Genomic DNA, 21,290 nt, shown 5'->3' on the forward strand with positions numbered 1-21,290 from the left:
GACTTGAGAGGCTTTCTCAGTCTCTGCTCACTTAACTATCAATGTGTGTCTCACGTCGACTGATTACAGCAGCAGGTAAGGAACCAACCCTGAGTTATTCTGCAGCACAAAGGACAAAATTGCAATTGCTGTACAATTTATTAAAAACTAATCAAAAGCCATTCTCAAATAAAATTCTATTTATCAGCACGCATGGATCTGAACCCTCCAGTCATCCCAAAGGTTTTCACCTCTTTGTCACCTTTTCAGGCCCATTCTCACCTGGAAAGTGAATCCATCGCCCCTCGTCGCCTGCTACAATACAAAACACAGCATCTGTCAGTCATCCACATTCGGTCGGTGAGTGATGGCAAAATAACACTCCCCGAGTAACTATTTACTTAGAGATACAGCATGGTAACGGGCCCCTTCAGACCAACGAGCCTGCACCAACCAATCAACCTTTGGTCACCCACCTACAGGAAAGAGGTAAATAAGGTTGAAAGAGCACAGAAAAAATTTACAAGGATGTTGCTGGGTCTGGAGGACCTGAGTTATAAGGAAAGATTGAATAAGTTAGGGCTTTACTCCTTGGAGTGTAGAAGACTGAGAGCAGATTTGACTGAGGTATACAATGTTATGAGGGCAGAGATTGAGTGGGACTACAACCAGAGGTCATGGGTTAAGGGTGAAAGGTGAAAATTTTAAGGGGAACATGAGGGGAAACTCCTTCACTCAGAGGGTGGTGAGACGGTGGAACGAGCTACCAGCACAAGTGGTGCATGCGAGCTTGATTGCAATTTTTTTTTAAAAAGAGGTTTGGATAGGTACATGGATGGGAGGGGTATGGAGGGCCATGGTCCTGGTGCAGGTCAATGGGAGTAGGCAGTTTGGCATGGATAAGATGGGCCAAAGGGCCTGTTTCTGTATTGTTCTATGACTTTATAAACCTACTTACCCGTATGTCTTTGGGATGTGGGAGGAAACCGGTCACAGGGTCTTTGGGATGCTCAATGTTTCACATTTTGTGTACCGTAGTTTCAGCTCCCCTCACTAACTGCTATTCCCTGGCTGTTACTACCCCATTTTACCACGGGCATCAAATCTTTACACTTCCTTACTCAGTTTTTAGACATAATGGGTGGAGGGAGACTCCCCCAATCCCCCTCTACAGAATTTCACAGAGAGAGAGAACAAACCTCCAGTTTTTCCCCTTCCCTTCTTTAATGTTGCTGATGTACATCATGATGTTGAATTACATCCCAGGATAGGCAAAGGGCACGTCATCACTGATGTAACCTGGGGTCATCAGGTGTTTTGGGTCTTTCAACATCAGCCACCCTCGTCCAGGCAACCCAGCCAGGGTTGATCAGTCCCCGGCTTGTGTCCCAGCAGCACTGGTCCACAGGTCACACCGGCTGATCCATGGCCACCTGGAGGCTCACTCAACAACCTCTGTGACAGTCCTGAGGGCTCTTTTTGCAGCCCCCCCACCCCCCGTAATGCCAAGGTTCTGCACAGTTCGCAGCCAGGAACAACCCTCTATAGACTGACATCATGCTCTCCACCTCACAGTGAAATTCTCTGTTTGCATCAACAACCAGTGCATCCAAAAGATACACTGAGGGAGCTCACAAGTGTCCACACACATTAAGGCACCTACAAAGCATGCCCACAAGGTACAGCAAAACATCCCTTTCCTTCCCAACCACACACACCCAGACAAGCTGCCTCCAGGACCCCAATCCTTGGCCCCGGACTCTAAGATTCACATACATCAGGCTTTTCGAACTTTGCCCAACTAGCATCAGTGTACTCTCCGAGCTGAAACCCAAATGAATTCAAGCAAAATGGAATTTCCCCCACAGCTTCTATCTGTAGGAGTCATTTAGCACTGAAGAGACCATTTGGCCCCTAATGGTCCATCCTAACCAAGATCTCATCAAAGCCATAATTGTTTTTGGCAAATCATTCTGCTCAAGTGGTTTACTGTTGCCTTCTTCTGGGCAGTGACTACAAAGACGGGTGACCCAAGCCACTATCAATACTCTTCAGGGATTGTCTGCCTGGTGTCAGTGGTCACATAACCAGGACTTGTGATCTGTACCGGCTGCTCAAACGACCATCCCATGGCTTCATGTGACCCTGATTTTGGGGAGGGGGGGTGTTAAGCAAGTGCTACACCTTGCCCAAAGGTGACCTGCAGGCTAGTGGAAGGAAGGAGCACCTTAGTTAATCTATTGCCTATTAAATTTTTCCCCTCTCACCTTAAATCTCAGCCCTCAATCATTCCCCAGTCCAGCACAAAGTCTATCTGCATTCACCTCATTAACGTCCCTCCTCAGTTTATATATCTTGATAAGACCATAAGATATAGGAGCAAAATTAGGCCATTTGGGCCAGAGTCTGGTCCACCATCATGGCTGATCAAACTTTCCTCTCAGCCACAATCTCCTGCCTTCTCCCCATAGCCCTTCATACCCTGACCAATCAATTATCCATCAACTTCTGCCTTAAGTAAACATACAGATTTGGCCTCCCCAGCAGCCCGTGCAAAGAATTCCAATTCACCACTCTTTGGCTAAAAAAAATTCCTCCTCATCTCCATTCTAAAAGGACACCCCTCTATTCCGAAGCTGTGTCCTCTGATCCCAGACTTCGCCCACCATCGGAAACAGGTTCTCCACACCCACTCTATTGAGGCCTTTCACCATTCAATAAGTTTTATTGAGGTCATCCCTCATTCTTCTGAATTCTAGTGAATACGGGCCCAGAGCCATCAAACACTCTTCATATGACAAGCCATTGGAATATTGGAATCATTCTTTTGAACCTTCTCCAGTTTCAGCACATCTTTTCCAAGAGGCCTAAACCTGCTCACTGTACTCCAAGTGAGACCTCACCAGTGTTTTATAAAGTCTCAACATTACATCCTTGCTCTTATGTTTTAATCGTCTTGAAATAAATGCTAATATTGCATTTCCCTTCCTCACCACAGACTCCATCTGCAAATTAACCTTTAGGGAATCCTGCACAAGGACTCCCAAGTCTCTGCAACTCAGCTTTTTGTATTTGGTCTTCAGTTAGAAAACAGTAAACTCTTTCATTTCTTCTACCAAAGTGCATGACCATACACTCCTCAACACTGTATTCAATCTGCCCATTCTCCTAATCTGTCTTAAAGCCCTTCTACAGCCTCTCTATTTCCTCAATGCTACCTGCCCCTCCACCTATCTTCATATCATCTGCGAACTTTGCGACAAAGCCATCAATTCCATCATCCAAATGATTGACATATAATGTAAAAAGAATCGGTCTGAGCACAGACCCCTGTGGAACACCACTAGTCGCCACAGCCAGCCAGAAAAGGCTTTATTCCTACTCCTTGCCTCTTGCCAATCAGCCATTGCTTTATCCATGCTAGAATCTTTTCCTGTAATACCATGGGCTCGCAGCTTCTTGTGTAGCACCTTGTCAAAGGCCTTCTGAAAATCTAAGTACACAACATCAGTATCAATTCCAACAGATTTGTCAGGCAAGTTTTTCCCTTGCTGATTACAGTCTATTTTATCATGTGCCAAGCACCCTCATCCTTAATAATTGACTCCAACATCTTTCCAACCACTGAGGAAAGACTAACCGGCCTACAGTTTCCTTTCTTCTGCCTCTCTCCCATCTTGAAAATTTGAATGACATTTTTCAGTCTTCAAGGACTATTCCAGAATTTCGTGATTCTTGAAAGATCATCACTAATGCCTCCACAATCTCTTCAGCCATCTCTTTTAGAACCCTGGGGTGTAGACCATCTGGTTCAGGAAAGTTACCTACCTACAGACCTTTCAGTTTCCCAAGGACATTCTCTCTAGTTATGATAACTTCATACACTTCATGCCTCGAACTTCATGCCTTCATGCCTTGAAATTTTCATCATACTGCTAATGTCTTCCACAGTGAAGACTGACACAAAATACTAATTCAGTTCATCTGTCATTTCCTTGTCCCCCATTACCACCTGTCCAACATTGTTTACCAGCAATCCAATATCCACTCTCACCTCCCTTTTACACTATGTATCTGAAGAGTCTTTTGGTATCTTCTTTAATATAATTGGCTAGATTACTTTCTTATTCCATTTTTACCTGCTTAATGACTTCTTAATTGCCTTCTGATGGTTTTTAAAAGATTCCCAATCCTTTAACTTCCAACAAATTTTTGCTCTAGTATACGCCCTCCCTTTGGCTTTATTGTAGACTTTGACTTATCTTGTTAGCCACGGTTATGGAATCTTTCCTTTACAACACTTCTTCCTCTTTGGGATGTATATATCCGGTGCCTTCCGAATTGCTTCCAGAAATTCCAGCCATTGCTGCTCTGCCATCACCCCTGCCAATGTTCTTTTCCAATGAATTCTGGCCAACTCCTCTCTCATGCCTCTGTAATTCCTTTTACTCCACTGTAATACTGATACATCTGACTTTAGCTTCTCCTTCTCAAATTTCAGGGAGAATTCAATCATATTGTGATCACTTTCCCCTAAGGGTTCTTTTACCTTAAGCTCCCTAATCAATTCTGGCTCATTGCACAACACCCAATCCAGACAGGCTGATCCCCTCAACCACGAGCTGCTCTAAAAAGCCATTGCAAAGGCATCTTAGAAATGCCCCCTCCTGGCATCCAGCACCGACTGGATTCCCAAATCTACCTGCAAATTGAATTCCCCCATGACTATTGTAACACTGCCCTTTTGGCTTGCATTTTCTATCTCTCGTTGTAATTTGTAGACCACATCCTTAATACTGTTTGGGGTCTGTATATCAATCTTGCAGTACCTTAGCTCTGTCCACTAAAATTCAGCACCTTCCTAATGTCACCTCTTTCTAATGATTTGATTTCATTTTTTAACCAACAGATCAACACCCCCTCTGCCTTCCTGCCTGTCCTTTCAATACATTGTGTATCCTTGGACGTTCAGCTCCCAGCTATAATCTTCTTTCAGCCGTGATTCAGTGATGCCTACATCATACCTGACAACCTGTAACTGCGCTACAAGTTCATCTACCTTATTCCGTCTACTGAGCACATTCAGAGATAACACCTTCAGTCCTGTATTCATCCTCCAATTCTGTCCACCTTTTACATTGCAACTCAGCCTGTTGACTGCAATTTTTCCCTATCAACAGCCTCTCCTCACTACACATTGCCAAACCAGCTCCCTCAACCACAGCACTTTTATTTGCCTTTCCTACGATACCTCTTGAAATACACACAGCTCAGGACACTAGTCACACAATGCTCAACCTTTTGATTCCTAACTTTGTCTGAGGTCTTGCCAACATCTTCCTCCACTAACTGTCCTGACACTCTGGTTCCCATCCCCTTGCAACTCTAGTTTAAACCCCATCGTACACCATTTACAAACCTGCCCATTAGGATATTTGCCCCCATCCAGTTCAGGTGCGACCCGTCCCTTCAGTACAGGTCCCACCTTCCCTGGAAGAGAGCCCAATAATCTGAAAATCCCTCCCTCCTACACCAACTCCTTAACCACATATTAAACTATATAATCTATATAATTTCCCCTAGTTCTGGCCTCACTAGCATGCGGCATGGGTAGCAATCCTGAGATCACAACCCTGGAGGCCCTGCCCTTTAACTTAGCACCCCAACTCCCTATGCAGAACCTCATCACTCATCCTGCCCCTGTCATTGGTACCTACATGACCCATGACTTCTGGCTGTCACCCTGCTACTTAAGAATGCTGAGGACTCGATCCGAGATATCCCAGACCCTGGTTTCCCTGCCCCCCCCACCCCCCCGTCTTCCCACATCCTCCAAGAGGAGCATTCAACTCCCTTGCCCGGCACCTCTACTGTCCTAGCCGAGCAGATATAAAGATGGGAAAAAAGAAAAATAACCTAGAGCTTTTCTCTTTTGTGCCTTCTCTGACTGAAGCCTCTCCTTGCTGAAACCTCAAGATCACAATTTGACTACGTCCACTCAGACGACGGCCGCTGCGTCAACGGCCACTGCGTCTGCTCCTGCCTTCCTTTAATTTGCTTATCAATCCCAAATGCTGATTTGGTGACAGGTCAAAGCTCTATCTCTCTGTAGCAAACTGCTGCCTTTTGTACTCAGTCGACCTGATTGAAGTCTTCTCCTCTCAAAACTTCCGATGTCCCGAGAAAAGGCTCTTTTCACCCAACAACCTCTTACAGTCAGGGATTGGAGAAGGTCAACACTGTTGACTGCAGAAGCTAACTGTCCTCCTCTTGGTTTGGGCAACAAGAGATTTCTATTCACATTCTTCACCAATCTGTGCCCAGAATTACGACAACAATCTCAGAATAAAGTTAGAACTGAGCTGAATAAAGGCCAGTTCTTTGGCAGAGTCACAGTGACTTCATCAAAATCTCCTCAGTACAATCAAAGTTGAATATTTTTTTTACCTTATTAATTTCTTTGTGTCTCTCAAAGCTAACAATTTCTTCCAGAACTTCTCCATCACCTTTAATCAGCCTGCAACATAACATGAAAATTAATAACCAAGGTTTGCCATTTTTAATATCAATCCAAAAGTACAAAATCAGAATTTGAACAAATAGTATCGAGCTATGGAAATCAGGTGCCTAGGAGACCGTGACAATGAGTCAGGATGGCCCGTCCACCCTGAATTCACCCCAATCCGCGACCTCTTTAGAAACATGAACCTGCTCTTGTCAACACTGACAGCAGCTTCCCCACAGAAGCAAAAGCCCGAACCCAACCACAACCCTCGAACCACAAACCTCAAATCTAAAACTCCAACCACAAACCCTCCAACTACAAACCTCAAATCTAAACCTCCAACCACAAACCTCAAATCTAAACCTCCAACCACAACCCTCCAACTACAAACTTCAAATCTAAACCTCCAACCACAAACCTCAAATCTAAACCTCCAACCACAACTCTCCAACTAGAAACCTCAAATCTAAACCTCCAACCACAACCCTCCAACTACAAACCTCAAATCTAAACCTCCAACCACAAACCTCAAATCTAAACCTCCAACCACAACCCTTCAAATAGAAACCTCAAATCTAAACCTCCAACCACAAACCTCAAATCTAAACCTCCAACCACAAACCTCCAACTACAAACCTCAAATCTAAACCTCCAACCACAACCCTCCAACTAAACCTCAAATCTAAACCTCCAACCACAACCCTCCAAATAGAAACCTCAAATCTAAACCTCCAACTACAAACCTCAAATCTAAACCTCCAACCACAACCCACCAACTACAAACCTCAAATCTAAACCTCCAACCACAACCCTCCAACTACAAACTTCAAATCTAAACCTCCAACTACAAACCTCAAATCTAAACCTCCAACCACAAACCTCAAATCTAAACCTCCAACCACAACCCTCCAAATAGAAACCTCAAATCTAAACCTCCAACCACAAACCTCAAATCTAAACCTCCAACCACAAACCTCAAATCTAAACCTCCAACCACAAACCTCCAACTACAAACCTCAAATCTAAACCTCCAACCACAACCCTCCAACTAAACCTCAAATCTAAACCTCCAACCACAACCCTCCAAATAGAAACCTCAAATCTAAACCTCCAACTACAAACCTCAAATCTAAACCTCCAACTACAAACCTCAAATCTAAACCTCCAACCACAAACCTCAAATCTAAACCTACAACCACAACCCTCCAAATAGAAACCTCAAATCTAAACCTCCAACTACAAACCTCAAATCTAAACCTCCAACTACAAACCTCAAATCTAAACCTCCAACCACAAACCTCAAATCTAAACCTCCAACCACAACCCTCCAAATAGAAACCTCAAATCTAAACCTCCAACTACAAACCTCAAATCTAAACCTCCAACTACAAACCTCAAATCTAAACCACCAACTACAAACTTCAAATCTAAACCTCCAACCACAAACCTCAAATCTAAACCTCCAACCACAACTCTCCAACTAGAAACCTCAAATCTAAACCTCCAACCACAACCCTCCAACTACAAACCTCAAATCTAAACCTCCAACCACAACCCTCCAACTACAAACTTCAAATCTAAACCTCCAACTACAAACCTCAAATCTAAACCTCCAACCACAAACCTCAAATCTAAACCTCCAACCACAACCCTCCAAATAGAAACCTCAAATCTAAACCTCCAACCACAAACCTCAAATCTAAACCTCCAACCACAAACCTCCAACTACAAACCTCAAATCTAAACCTCCAACCACAACCCTCCAACTAAACCTCAAATCTAAACCTCCAACCACAACCCTCCAAATAGAAACCTCAAATCTAAACCTCCAACTACAAACCTCAAATCTAAACCTCCAACTACAAACCTCAAATCTAAACCTCCAACCACAAACCTCAAATCTAAACCTCCAACCACAACCCTCCAAATAGAAACCTCAAATCTAAACCTCCAACTACAAACCTCAAATCTAAACCTCCAACTACAAACCTCAAATCTAAACCTCCAACTACAAACTTCAAATCTAAACCTCCAACCACAAACCTCAAATCTAAACCTCCAACCACAACTCTCCAACTAGAAACCTCAAATCTAAACCTCCAACCACAACCCTCCAACTACAAACCTCAAATCTAAACCTCCAACCACAACCCTCCAACTACAAACTTCAAATCTAAACCTCCAACTACAAACCTCAAATCTAAACCTCCAACCACAAACCTCAAATCTAAACCTCCAACCACAACCCTCCAAATAGAAACCTCAAATCTAAACCTCCAACCACAAACCTCAAATCTAAACCTCCAACCACAAACCTCCAACTACAAACCTCAAATCTAAACCTCCAACCACAACCCTCCAACTAAACCTCAAATCTAAACCTCCAACCACAACCCTCCAAATAGAAACCTCAAATCTAAACCTCCAACTACAAACCTCAAATCTAAACCTCCAACCACAACCCTCCAACTACAAACCTCAAATCTAAACCTCCAACCACAACCCTCCAACTACAAACTTCAAATCTAAACCTCCAACTACAAACCTCAAATCTAAACCTCCAACCACAAACCTCAAATCTAAACCTCCAACCACAAACCTCCAAATAGAAACCTCAAATCTAAACCTCCAACCACAAACCTCAAATCTAAACCTCCAACCACAAACCTCCAACTACAAACCTCAAATCTAAACCTCCAACCACAACCCTCCAACTAAACCTCAAATCTAAACCTCCAACCACAACCCTCCAAATAGAAACCTCAAATCTAAACCTCCAACTACAAACCTCAAATCTAAACCTCCAACTACAAACCTCAAATCTAAACCTCCAACCACAAACCTCAAATCTAAACCTCCAACCACAACCCTCCAAATAGAAACCTCAAATCTAAACCTCCAACTACAAACCTCAAATCTAAACCTCCAACTACAAACCTCAAATCTAAACCTCCAACCACAAACCTCAAATCTAAACCTCCAACCACAAACCTCAAATCTAAACCTCCAACCACAACCCTCCAAATAGAAACCTCAAATCTAAACCTCCAACTACAAACCTCAAATCTAAACCTCCAACTACAAACCTCAAATCTAAACCTCCAACTACAAACCTCAAATCTAAACCTCCAACCACAAACCTCAAATCTAAACCTCCAACCACAACCCTCCAAATAGAAACCTCAAATCTAAACCTCCAACCACAAACCTCAAATCTAAACCTCCAACCACAAACCTCCAACTACAAACCTCAAATCTAAACCTCCAACCACAACCCTCCAACTAAACCTCAAATCTAAACCTCCAACCACAACCCTCCAAATAGAAACCTCAAATCTAAACCTCCAACCACAACCCTCCAACTACAAACCTCAAATCTAAACCTCCAACCACAACCCTCCAACTACAAAACTCCAAATAGAAACCTCAAATCTAAACCTCCAACCACAACCCTCCAACTACAAACCTCAAATCTAAACCTCCAACTACAAACCTCAAATCTAAACCTCCAACCACAACCCTCCGACTACAAACCTCAAATCTAAACCTCCAACCACAACCCTCCAACTAAACCTCAAAACTAAACCTCCAACCACAACCCTCCAAATAGAAACCTCAAATCTAAATCTCCAACCAAACCGACACTAGCCCCGAAATCCCAACTTCCAAGCTCAAACCCCCAACACAAACTCCAAATCTCCAATCACAAACCCCAACACCAATCCCAAGTCCAAACCTCCAACCGCAATCTCTACCTCCAACCCCAACAATCCCCAAAATGCAAACTTCCAATTTCAAACCCTAAACCCATGCACAAACTTTGAACCGATTCCAAACCCCAAATCCTAATACCCGTAAAATCCCTTCCCCAATCTCTCCCCCACAGATCCCAAACTCTGGACTCTCTCCTTACCTTCTCCATGCCTCCCCAAGCCTCATCCTCACAGTTGCATCTGCATCCTGTTCCCACCCCTAATCGCAGACTCCATTAACCCCCTTCCCCACCTCTAACCTCAATGACCCCAACCCCTGAAATTCTCCTGCAACCCTCCTGCCTGGGTTCTTGACCTACACTCTAACGTTTCTGACCCTGGGTCTGAAATTAATTCCACAAAAACCGAGTGACACCCTCTCCACAGTTATTCAATGCAGTCTTGACTCTAAACGGGACTCCAACCCACCCACAATGGAACAGCTGGGACCCCTATCCTGCCCTTTAGACAATACACTATGTAAAGATGCCAGTGCTGTAGCAGGGTAACAAGGGTATTGGGCCAGATCAGAGTGACAGGGTCCAGTGAAACTGACCCTCCAGTAACAAGATCAACAACCACGAGGGGAAATTTTCCCACTGCCCACAAACCAACCTCGGTTCAGACAGATGAAACCAAGCCCCCATTCATGTAGTTGGACCGGCAGCAGTGAAACCCCAGATGGAAGAATTCAGGGATGACCATTTCTGATCCTCAGGAACAAAGTATCACATCCTTGCATCTTGCCTTTACCCAAAGGTTGTGTCGACCTTGATGTCAATTTATACTGATTGTCAAAAAGGCAGCGTCCATCATTAAGGACCCATCACCCAGAACATGCCCTCATCTCATTGCTTCCATCAGGGAGGAGGTACAGAAGCCTGAAGCCACACACTCAACAATTCAGGAACAGCTTCTTCCCCTCCGTCATCCGATTTCTGAATGGACATTCAAACCTTGAATGCTACCTCACTTCTTTTTTGGTCTCTTTCCACACTACTTATTTAAGGAACCATCGCACTGTGCTGCTGTCGCAAAACAACATAATTCAAAACATACACCAGTGATATTAAACCCAATTCTGACACAATTACCCACTATACCCCACGGACTGCCCCATCAGCCTCGAACATTTATACCGCTGTGCTGTAGTTATTTCATTTCAGCAGTTCTGTAAAAGCAGTGTTCTGATTTTAGGATGTTTTGGTTTTGGCTAAAAGGGGCTGTGATGTTCAACTTGGGAGTGTCATGTCAGCCAATCAGGATGGCAGAATCGGGAAAGTCCAAGAGAGCAAGGCGGAGAGAGATTTGTGACGGACAGTGTGGTTCGTGTGTTTTTTGGCGGGAGCTATGGAGAGGACAGAAGAGAAGATGCCATCTCTGTTGCACAAGGGGCTTTGTGCAGATGACTGGGCAAGGAGGAAGGGAAAATACTAAACAGAGAGTGGCCATTTGTTCGAGATGGATTTCAAATGAAGTTCAGCATGCAGTGTGTCCCTTCACACAGACCGTGGGCCCAGTGCACAAGTTAAAGATGACTCCGGTGTGAGATCCAGCTTTGTGTGTGCATTTGGTCTGGGTCAACTATAATGGGCCATTTTATTTTATTTTTCCTTTTCTTTTTCCCACTGTTCAATAAAGCTCAAATTTGTAAAGATACCTTAAGTATAATTTTATACAGTGTACAATTTGATATTTCTTGCTGACCAATAATTGTGCACGTGCAGCATTTCCACAGCATTCACTCCAATCGAGGTATCTTTAATCAGAACATTTCTATGTTCCTGTTTGGTTGAACCCCAAATCGTTCCGACCCTAGACGTGTATTGTTTATGAAGGGTGGCCGAGTCCCATAGATGTTAGCAGGGCCGGCAACGAGCCAAGAATGTATACGAGCCCTTGTACCGCCCTGTTACCTGCCCACATTCTGCCCTGTTACCTACCATACCCCTCATACCATCTCATCGCCCACCGTATCCCTCAACCTATCACATTGGCCACTGTACCCCTGGTTTCACTCCATCACTCTCCATACCTCTTGTACTTCCCCGTCACGCACCGCCCCACTCATACTGCCCCAGCTCCCACCATACCCCTCGTCCCACCTCATACCCCTTGTCCCACCCCATCGTTTTATTTCTTTATCTAGGCTTCAGCCTGGATCTCCCCTGTGCACCTTCCAGGGTGAAGCCGCAACCTTACCGCTTTCTGCCGGTCTCCAGGTCCACAACGTGCCGGACGACACTCTGCCGGGTCTCCCACTCCTCTTTGGTCATCGGTCGCATGGCCTGAATTCGAGCTTTCTGCTCATCTGTAACGACTGAAGAGGCAGTGTGGGTCATGGTGGGACGCTCGAGCACGTTTCAGTCCTCCAACACGCCTCTAATGAGGGTGTGTGTGCAAAAACAGAAAGGCTGGTGTGACTTCACCGGTGGGGGGGGGGGGGGGGGGGGTAATTACTGACCTACTAACCAATGCATCTCTGCACTGTGGGAGGAAACCGGAGCACCCGGAGGAAACCCACTCGGATCACAGGTAGAACGAAACAACTCCTTACAGACGGCGCTGGAAATGAACTCAGAACTCGGACGCCCGAGCTGCAACAGCATCACGCTGAGGGGAGGGCGATGGCCCGCCAGACGGGGGCCACAGTGACAACCCAGGGAGGAGACTCTTCTCAGGAATGAAATGGTGAAATACAGACTCGAGAGAGTGCAGATGAAACCGCAGCAACTAACAATCCACCGGATGAACTGAGCGGATGGAGAGTATACATCAACGTTTCAGGTCGGAACTGCGTCAGACATCAATGCCGGCACAAAATGTCGCCAGCGTCATTCCCTCCCCAGGCGCCACTGGACCTGTAGCTTCCTCCAGCAGACGGTTGCTAAAGGGCCATTTGAATCCTCCCCCAGCCCTCGGAGCCAGTCAGTCACAGATGGGTAAAGAATTGGCCGGCCGGAACTCCAGCCACCCCAGCATTACATTTTGGAAGAAGAAACAATCGGGCAGATTATTATTTAGATAGGGAGAAAATTCAAAAATCGGAAGTGCAAAGGGACTTGGGGGTCCTAGTGCAGGATACCCTAAAGGTTAACCACCAGGTTGGATCGGCAGTAAGGAAAGCGAATGCTATGTCGGCATTCATTTCAAGAGAAATAGTGTACAAGAGTAAGGAGGTGTTGATGAGGCTCTATGGGGCACTGGTGAGACCCCATTTGGAATACTGTGTGAAGTTTCGGGCCCCCTATCTTAGAAAGGATGTACTGTTGTTGGACAGAGTTCAGAGAAGATTTACGAGGATGATTCCTGGAATGCAGGGACTAACATATGAGGAGCATTTGTCAGCTCTTGGATTGTATTCATTAGTGTATAGAAGAATGAGAGGGGATCTCATAGAAACATTTCAAATGTTGAAAGGGTTGGACAGAGTAGACGTAAAAAGGCTGTTTCCCTTGGTGGGTGAGTCCAGGACAAGAGGACAATAGACAATAGGTGCAGAAGTAGACCATTCGGCCCTTTGAGCCTGCACCGCCATTTTGAGATCATGGCTGATCAATTACTATCAATACCCGGTTCCTGCCTTGTCCCCATATCCCTTGATTCCCCTATCCATAAGATACCTATCTAGCTCCTTCTTGAAAGCATCCAGAGAATTGGCCTCCACTGCCTTCCAAGGCAGTGCATTCCAGACCCCCACAACTCTCTGGGAGAAGAAGTTTTTCCTTAACTCTGTCCTAAATGACCTATCCCTTATTCTCAAACCATGCCCTCTGGTACTGGACTCTCCCAGCACCTGGAACATATTTCCTGCCTCTATATTGTCCAATCCCTATCAGATCCCCTCTCAATCTCCTTAATTCCAGCGTGTACAAGCCCAGTCTCTCTAACCTTTCTGCGTAAGACAGTCCAGACATCCCAGGAATTAACCTCGTGAATCTACGAGGATGTCCTTCCTTAACCCTGGAGACCAAAACTGTACACAATACTCCAGGTGTGGTCTCACCAGGGCCCTGTACAAATGCAAGAGGATTTCCTTGCTCTTGTACTCAATTCCCTTTGTAATAAGGGCCAACATTCCATTAGCCTTCTTCACTGCCTGCTGCACTTGCTCATTCACCTTCAGTGACTGATGAACAAGGACTCCAAGATCTCTTTGTATTTCTCCCTTACCCAACTCTACACTGTTCAGATAATAATCTGCCTTCCTGTTCTTACTCCCAAAGTGGATAACCTCACACTTATTCACAGTAAATGCCATCTGCCAAGTATCTGCCCACTCACCCAGCCTATCCAAGTCACCCTGAATTCTCCTAACATCCTCATCACATGTCACCCTGCCACCCAGCTTAGTATCATCAGCAAATTTGCTGATGTTATTTTTTATGCCTTCATCCAAATCGTTAACGTAAATGGTAAACAGCTGTGGTCCCAATACCGAGCCCTGTGGCACCCCACTAGTCACCACCTGCTATTCTGAGAAACACCCATTCACCGCTACCCTTTGCTTTCTATCTGCCAACCAGTTTTCTATCCATGTCAATGCCTTCCCCCCGATGCCCTGAGCTTTGATTTTACCCACCAATCTTCTATGTGGGACCTTATCAAATGCCTTCTGAAAATCGAGGTACACTACATCCACTGGATCTCCCCCATCTAACTTCCCGGTTACATCCTCGAAAAACTCCAACAGATTAGTCGAGCATGATTTGCCCTTGGTAAATCCATGCTGGCTCAGCCCAATCCTATCACTGCTATCTAGATATACCACGATTTCATCCTTAATAATGGACTCTAGCATCTTTCCCACCACCGATGTCAGGCTGACAGGTCGATAGTTCTCTGTTTTCTCCCTCGCTCCTTTCTTAAAAAGTGGGATAACATTAGCCATTCTCCAATCCTCAGGAACTGATCCTGAATCTTAGGAACATTGGAAAATGATTACCAATGCATCTGCAATTTCCAGGGCCACCTCCTTTAGTACCCTAGGGTGCAGACCATCTGGACCTGGGGATTTGTCAGCCTTCAGTCCCATCAGTCTTCTCATCACCGTTTCCTTCCGAATGTCAATCTGTTTCATTTCCTCTGTTACCCTGTGTCCTTGGCCCATCCATACATCTGGGAGATTGCTTGTGTCTTCCTTAGATCTAAAGTACTTGTAAAAGGGGTTTCTTCATTTTTCTTTGTTACTGTTGGGAAAGGGTTTCTTTTTGTTAAATAGCAGGAATGCTAATTTACTGATACCGAGAATGGTATTCCTTTGTAAACCAAATGGGGATTAATGTTCTTTCTTCTGAGTCTGTAAGCTTTTGTTGACGGGCTTTTGGGCAGATCGGCGCGAGGGGGTCGAGAGAGAGGACGCAATGCTCTAAGCTGGGCGAGGATCGGACCCCAAAGGGGGGGTTCGAGGCGGGGACATCACACAGCATCCACACCAGCTGATTACCCAGTTTGGCGGGGCCGAAGGCTGCTCCCCCTAGACGAGAATGAGCTGAGCGAGCCTGAGGCGACCCAGGGGGTTACATACTCATTAAATTCTTCTGCCATTTCTCTGTTTCCCATAACAATTTCACCCAATTCATTCTTCAAGGGCCCAACATTGTTCTTAACTATCTTCTTTCTCTTCACATACCTAAAAAAGCTTTTGCTATCTTCCTTTATATTCCTGGCTAGCTTGCGTTCGTACCTCATTTTTTCTCCCCATATTGTCTTTTTAGTTAAGTTCTGTTGTTCCTTAAAAACTTCCCAATCATCTGTCCTCCCACTCACCTTAGCTCTATCATATTTCCTTTTTTTTAAATGCTGTGCAATCTCTGACTTCCTTTGTCAACCACTGTGGCCCCTTTCCCCCCTTTGAATCCTTCCTTCTCTGGGGGATGAACTGATTTTGCACCTTGTGCATTATTCCCAAGAATACCTGCCATTGCTGTTCCACTGTCTTTTCTGCTAGGCTATCCGTCCAGTCAACTTTGGCCAGCTCCTCCCTCATGGCTCCATAGTTTCCCGTTCATCTGCAACACTGACACCTCCGAGCTGCCCTTATCCTTCTCAAATTGCAGATAAAAACTTATCATATTGTGTTCACTACCTCCTAATGGCTCCTTTACTGCGAGATCGCTTATCAAATCCTGTTCATTACATAACACTAAATCCAGAATAGTCTTGTCCCTGGTCGGCTCTCGTACAAGCTGTTCCAAGAATGCATCCCGTAGGCACTCTACAAATTCCCTATCCAGGGGTCCAGCACCAACCTGATTCTCCCAGTTCACCTGCATGTTGAAATCCCCCATAACTACTGCGACATTACCTTTGCCACATGCCAATGTTAACTCCCTATTCAACTTGCACCCAATATCCATGCTACTGTTTGGTGGCTTGTAGACAACACCCATTTGGGTCCTTTTGCCCTTACTGTTCCTCAGTTCTATCCACACAGACTCTACTTCTCCTGACCCTATGTCCCCCCCTTGCAAAGGACTGAATCTTATTCTTCACCAACAGGGCCACCCCACCCCCTCTGCCCACATTTCTGTCCCTACAATAGCATGTATACCCTTGTACATTCATTTCCCAGGTCTGATCTCCCTGCAGCCATGTCTCCGTTATCCCAACAACATCGCACCTGGGCTTCAAGCTCATCCGCCTTATTTCTGACACTTTGTGCATTCAGATATAGAATTTTTAACCCATTTCTCCTCTCTCTGTTTGAATCGCTGCCTATTGTGCTTAACCCAGCTCTCCAAACTCCCATCGGTTCTATACGCCCCTAGAATTTTGTTGTCCTTCCTAAATTTAGTTATTCTTTCAACACATTTAACTCCATGTTCTGTCAGACCATCCCTCTGTACATGAGTCCTCCTTATCACTTGTTCTGCCCCACCTTCCTCTACTACATACTTAATATTTCGGAACTGTGTAGTCCCCACCTGTCCTTTATTCTTCATCTTGCTATCCTCTCTCACATTCTGGATCCCTGCCCCCTGCAAATTTAGTTTAAACCCCCCCACCCCACCCCCAAGAAGCACGAGCAAACTTCCCTGCAAGAATGTTAGTATCACTCCAGTTCAGGTGTAAACCGTCCCGTTGGAACAGATCCCACCTTCCCTGAAACAAAGCCCAATTATCTACAAACCAGAAGCCCTCCCTCCTGCACCATCCTTTCAGCCACGTATTAATCTGCATAATCCTTCTGTTCCTTGCCTCACTCGCACGTGGCACAGGTAGCAATCCTGAGATTGTTACCCTGGAGGTCCTGCTCTTCAGCTTCGCACCTAACTCCCTACGTAGGACCCCCTCACTCATCCTACCCACGTCATTGGTCCCTACATGGACCACAACATCTGGATTCTTGCCCTCCCTCTCGAGAATAACCTGCACCCGATCTGAGATGTCTCAGACCCCGGCACCAGGGAAGCAACATACCATCCGAGACTCCCGATCTTCCCCACAAAATCTCCTATCTGCCCCCCCTGACTTTCGAATCCCCGATCAATACCGCTCTCTTCTCTTCCTTCCTCCCCTTCCTAGTCAAGGGTCCAACCTCAGTCCCAGAGACAGGACCACTGCAGCTTGTTCCTGGTAGGTCATCTCCACCAACAGTAACCAAAACACAGTCTTAGAATTAGAGGGTACCCATTTAAATCAGAGATGAGGAGAAATTTTTTCAGCCACAGGGTTGTGGATTTATGTAATTCATTGCCACATACAGCTGTGGAGGCCCAATCATTGAGGGTTTTGAGGAGGAGATTGACAGGTATCTAATTAGTCAGGGTATCAAGGGATATGGGAAAAAAGCCAGAAATTGGAACTAGACGGGAGAATAGTTTGGCTCATGGTGGAGCGGCAGAGCACTCGATGGGCCGAATGGCCTACTTCTGCTCTTTTGTCTTCTGATCTTGTGATTACCTGTCCCAGTATCCCCAGGCTGCTCGCTCAGCTCCTGCGGAGGGCCGACTGCTTGTTCGCCCACGGCCCCGGGCTCTCGCTCTCTCTTCACCTTCCTCAGCTTCTTCTTCCGCTTCTTAGACTTCTTCTTTTTCTGCTTGGCCTCTTTCTTTCTCTTCGACGCGTGGCTCCTCTTCTTGTGCTTCCTCCTCTCGCTGGACGACGAGGACGAGGAAGACGACCGGCTCCGCTTCCTCCTGTCCCGTGCGACTGGCCGCTGCCCTCCAACCCCCTGACCGGTGCCTTCACTGTCACCGTCCATCGCTGGGGCGAAGGGGGAGCAACTAGAGCAGAACAGTGGGGGTGGAGAAGGGGTGGTTAGGGAAGAGTCTGTTCCATCCAAAACACCTTCTCTATCCCACACTGGCAAACCCGCCCCCCCTCCCCTCTCAGAATCTCCAAACTCCCACCCCAACTCCCCCCCCCTCTCCCATTGACCTCAACAGCTCATCTCCCACCACAACCCCGCTGCAGTTGTGTGATGAGGGAAAGGGTGAGGAGTTGGGCAAGAGGGTGGTAGAGAGAGGGAAGGATGAGGACGGGGAAGGGGAGTGGGAGGGTAGAGAGAGGGAGGGTGGGGAGGGGAAGGGGAGTAGGAGGATAAGGTGGGTGGGTGGAGGGATGAAGAGGGCGGGGAAGAGGAGTGGGAGGATGGAGAGAGGGAAGGGGAGTGGAAAGATGGGGTGGGTAGAGAGAGTGTGGGGGAGGGCAGGGGTGAGGAAGGGGAGTGGTTAGAGAGAGGAGGAAGGGGAGGGATGGGGTTGGGAAAGCGGGAGAGGGTAGAGAGAGGGAGGGGGAGAGGAATGGGAGGATGAGGTGGGTAGAGAGTGGGTGGAGGGATGAGGAGGGAGGGGAAGGGGAGTGGGAGGATGGAGAGAGGGAAGGGGAGTGGAAAGATGGGGTGGGTAGAGAGAGAGTGTGTGGGGGGCAAGGGGTGAGGAAGGGGAGTGGGTAGAGAGAGGGAGGGGAAGGGGAGTGGGAGGATGAGGTGGGTAGAGGGATGAGGAGGGAGGGGAAGGGGAGTGGAGGGTGGAGAGAGGGAAGAGAGGAGGGAGGCAGCAGGTCGCAGCCACAAAACCCGTCCAGCCACACACCCACTACACCGGGGTTCCCCTCGGCCACTCGGCTCTCGCCTTCACATCCGGTTATCCGCAAGTGTGCGACAGTCATCTGTGTCCGGGCGGAAACCACGTCCGCTGATGAGTCCCCCCACCCTCCGCCGTGGGGTGACGCCAATCCTGACCTGATCGCGGCGGCGGAAAGCAGATGTCAACGTTTCAAAACGCTTTCTCTGGGAATCTGCAGTAAAAACAGCAAATGCTGTTAATTTCCCAGCAGCTCCGTTAGCTTCTGTTATATATTGGGTCCAAAATCGTTCAGCTTCTCTCACCACAGATGCTGCCTGACCTGCCGAGAGTTTCCACCGCTTTGAAAGGACAGGGAGGGAGGCAAAAGAGGTGGGGGTGTGGCACCATTGATCAGAGATAGTGTCATGGCTGCAGAAAAGGTGAATGCCATGGAGGGATTGTCTACTGAGTCTCTTTGGCTGGAAGTTAGAAACAGGATAGGGTCAATAACTCTACTGAGTGTCAATTATAGACCACCCAATAGTAACAGGGACATCAAGGAGCAGATAGGGAGACAGACTCTGGAAAGGTGTAATAATAACAAGGTTATCATGGTGGGAGATTTTAATTTTCCAAATATCAATTGGCATGACCCTAGAGCGAGGGGTTTAGACGGGGTGGAGTTTGTTAGGTGTGTTCAAGAAGGTTTCTTGACAGAATATGTAGATAAGCCTACAAGAGGAGAGGCTGTACTTGATCTGGAATTCAAAAATGAACCTGGTCAGGTGTCAGATCAGTCAGTGGGAGAGCATTTTGGGGATAGTGATCACAATTCTATCTCCTTTACCATAGCACTGGAGAGGGATAGAAACAGACAAGTTAGGAAAGTGTTTAATTGGAGTAAGGGGAAATATGAGGCTATTAGGCAGGAACTTGGAAGCATAAGTTGGCAAGACATGTTCTCAGGGAAATGTACAGAAGAAATGTGGCAAATGTTCAGGGGATATTTGCCTGGAGTTCTGCATAGGTATGTTCCAACGAGACAGGGAAAGGATGGTAGGATACAGGAACAGTGATGTACAGAGGCTGTTGTAAATCTAGTTGAGAAGAAAAGAAGAACTTACAAAAGGTTCAAAAAACTAGGTGATGATAGAGATCTCGAAGATTATAAGGCTAGCAGGATGGAGCTTAAGAAAGAAATGAGGAGAGCCAGAAGGGGCCATGAGAAGGCCTTGGCGGACAGGATTAAGGGCAACACCAAGGCATTCTACAAGTATGTGAAGAGCAAGAGGATACAACGTGAGATAATAGGACCAATCAAGTGTGACAGTGGAAAAGTGTGTATGGAACCGAAGGAGATAGCAGAGGTACTTAATGAATATTTTGCTTCAGTATTCACTACGGAAAAGGATCTTAGTGATTGTAGGGATGACTTGCAGTGGACTGAAAAGCTTGAACATATAGATATTAAGGAAGAGGATGTGCTGGAGCCTTCAGAAAGCATCAAGTTGGATAAGTCACCGGGACCAGACTAAATGTACCCCAGGCTACTGTGGGAGGCAAGGGAGGAGATTGCTGAGCCTCTGGTGATGATCTTTGCATCATCAATGGGGACGGGAGAGGTTCGGGAGGATTGAAGGGTTGCAGATGTTGTTCCCTTATTCAAGAAAGGGACTAGAGATAGCCTGGGAAATTATGGACCAGTGAGTCTTACTTCAGTGGTTGGTAAGTTGATGGAGAAGATCCTGAGAAACAGGATTTATGAACATTTGGAGAGGCATGATATGATTAGGAATAGTCAGCAGGGCTTTGAGAAAGGCAGGTCGTACCTTAAGGGCCTGATGGAATTTTTTGAGGATGTGAAGATAGAGCAGTAGATGTAGTGTATATGGATTTCAACAAGATATTTGACAAGGTACCCCATGCAAGGCTTATTGTGAAAGTAAGGAGGCATGGGATCCAAGGGGACATTGCTTTGTGGATCCAGAACTGGCTTGCCCACAGAAGGGAAAGAATGGTTGTAGACGGGTCATATTCTGCATG

The 21,290-nt window shown here is 46.3% G+C and overlaps 1 protein-coding gene across 1 annotated transcript; it reads right to left on the reverse strand.

Moving 5' to 3' along the window:
* Positions 1 to 119: 119 nt before the first annotated feature.
* On the reverse strand, positions 120 to 19,421 carry arl6ip4 (ADP-ribosylation factor-like 6 interacting protein 4). Its single transcript, XM_059994583.1, has 5 exons — positions 19,275 to 19,421; positions 18,142 to 18,464; positions 12,439 to 12,556; positions 6,427 to 6,496; positions 120 to 294 (listed from the first exon to the last, which is right to left on the reverse strand). The coding sequence occupies exons 2-5, from the start codon at positions 18,440 to 18,442 to the stop codon at positions 238 to 240; spliced, it is 546 nt and encodes a 181-aa protein (XP_059850566.1). The 5' UTR covers positions 18,443 to 18,464; positions 19,275 to 19,421; the 3' UTR covers positions 120 to 237.
* Between the last annotated feature and the right edge of the window lie 1,869 nt (positions 19,422 to 21,290).

Source organism: Hypanus sabinus, chromosome 18 (assembly GCF_030144855.1).
Source record: "Hypanus sabinus isolate sHypSab1 chromosome 18, sHypSab1.hap1, whole genome shotgun sequence".
Taxonomy (NCBI): domain Eukaryota; kingdom Metazoa; phylum Chordata; class Chondrichthyes; order Myliobatiformes; family Dasyatidae; genus Hypanus; species Hypanus sabinus.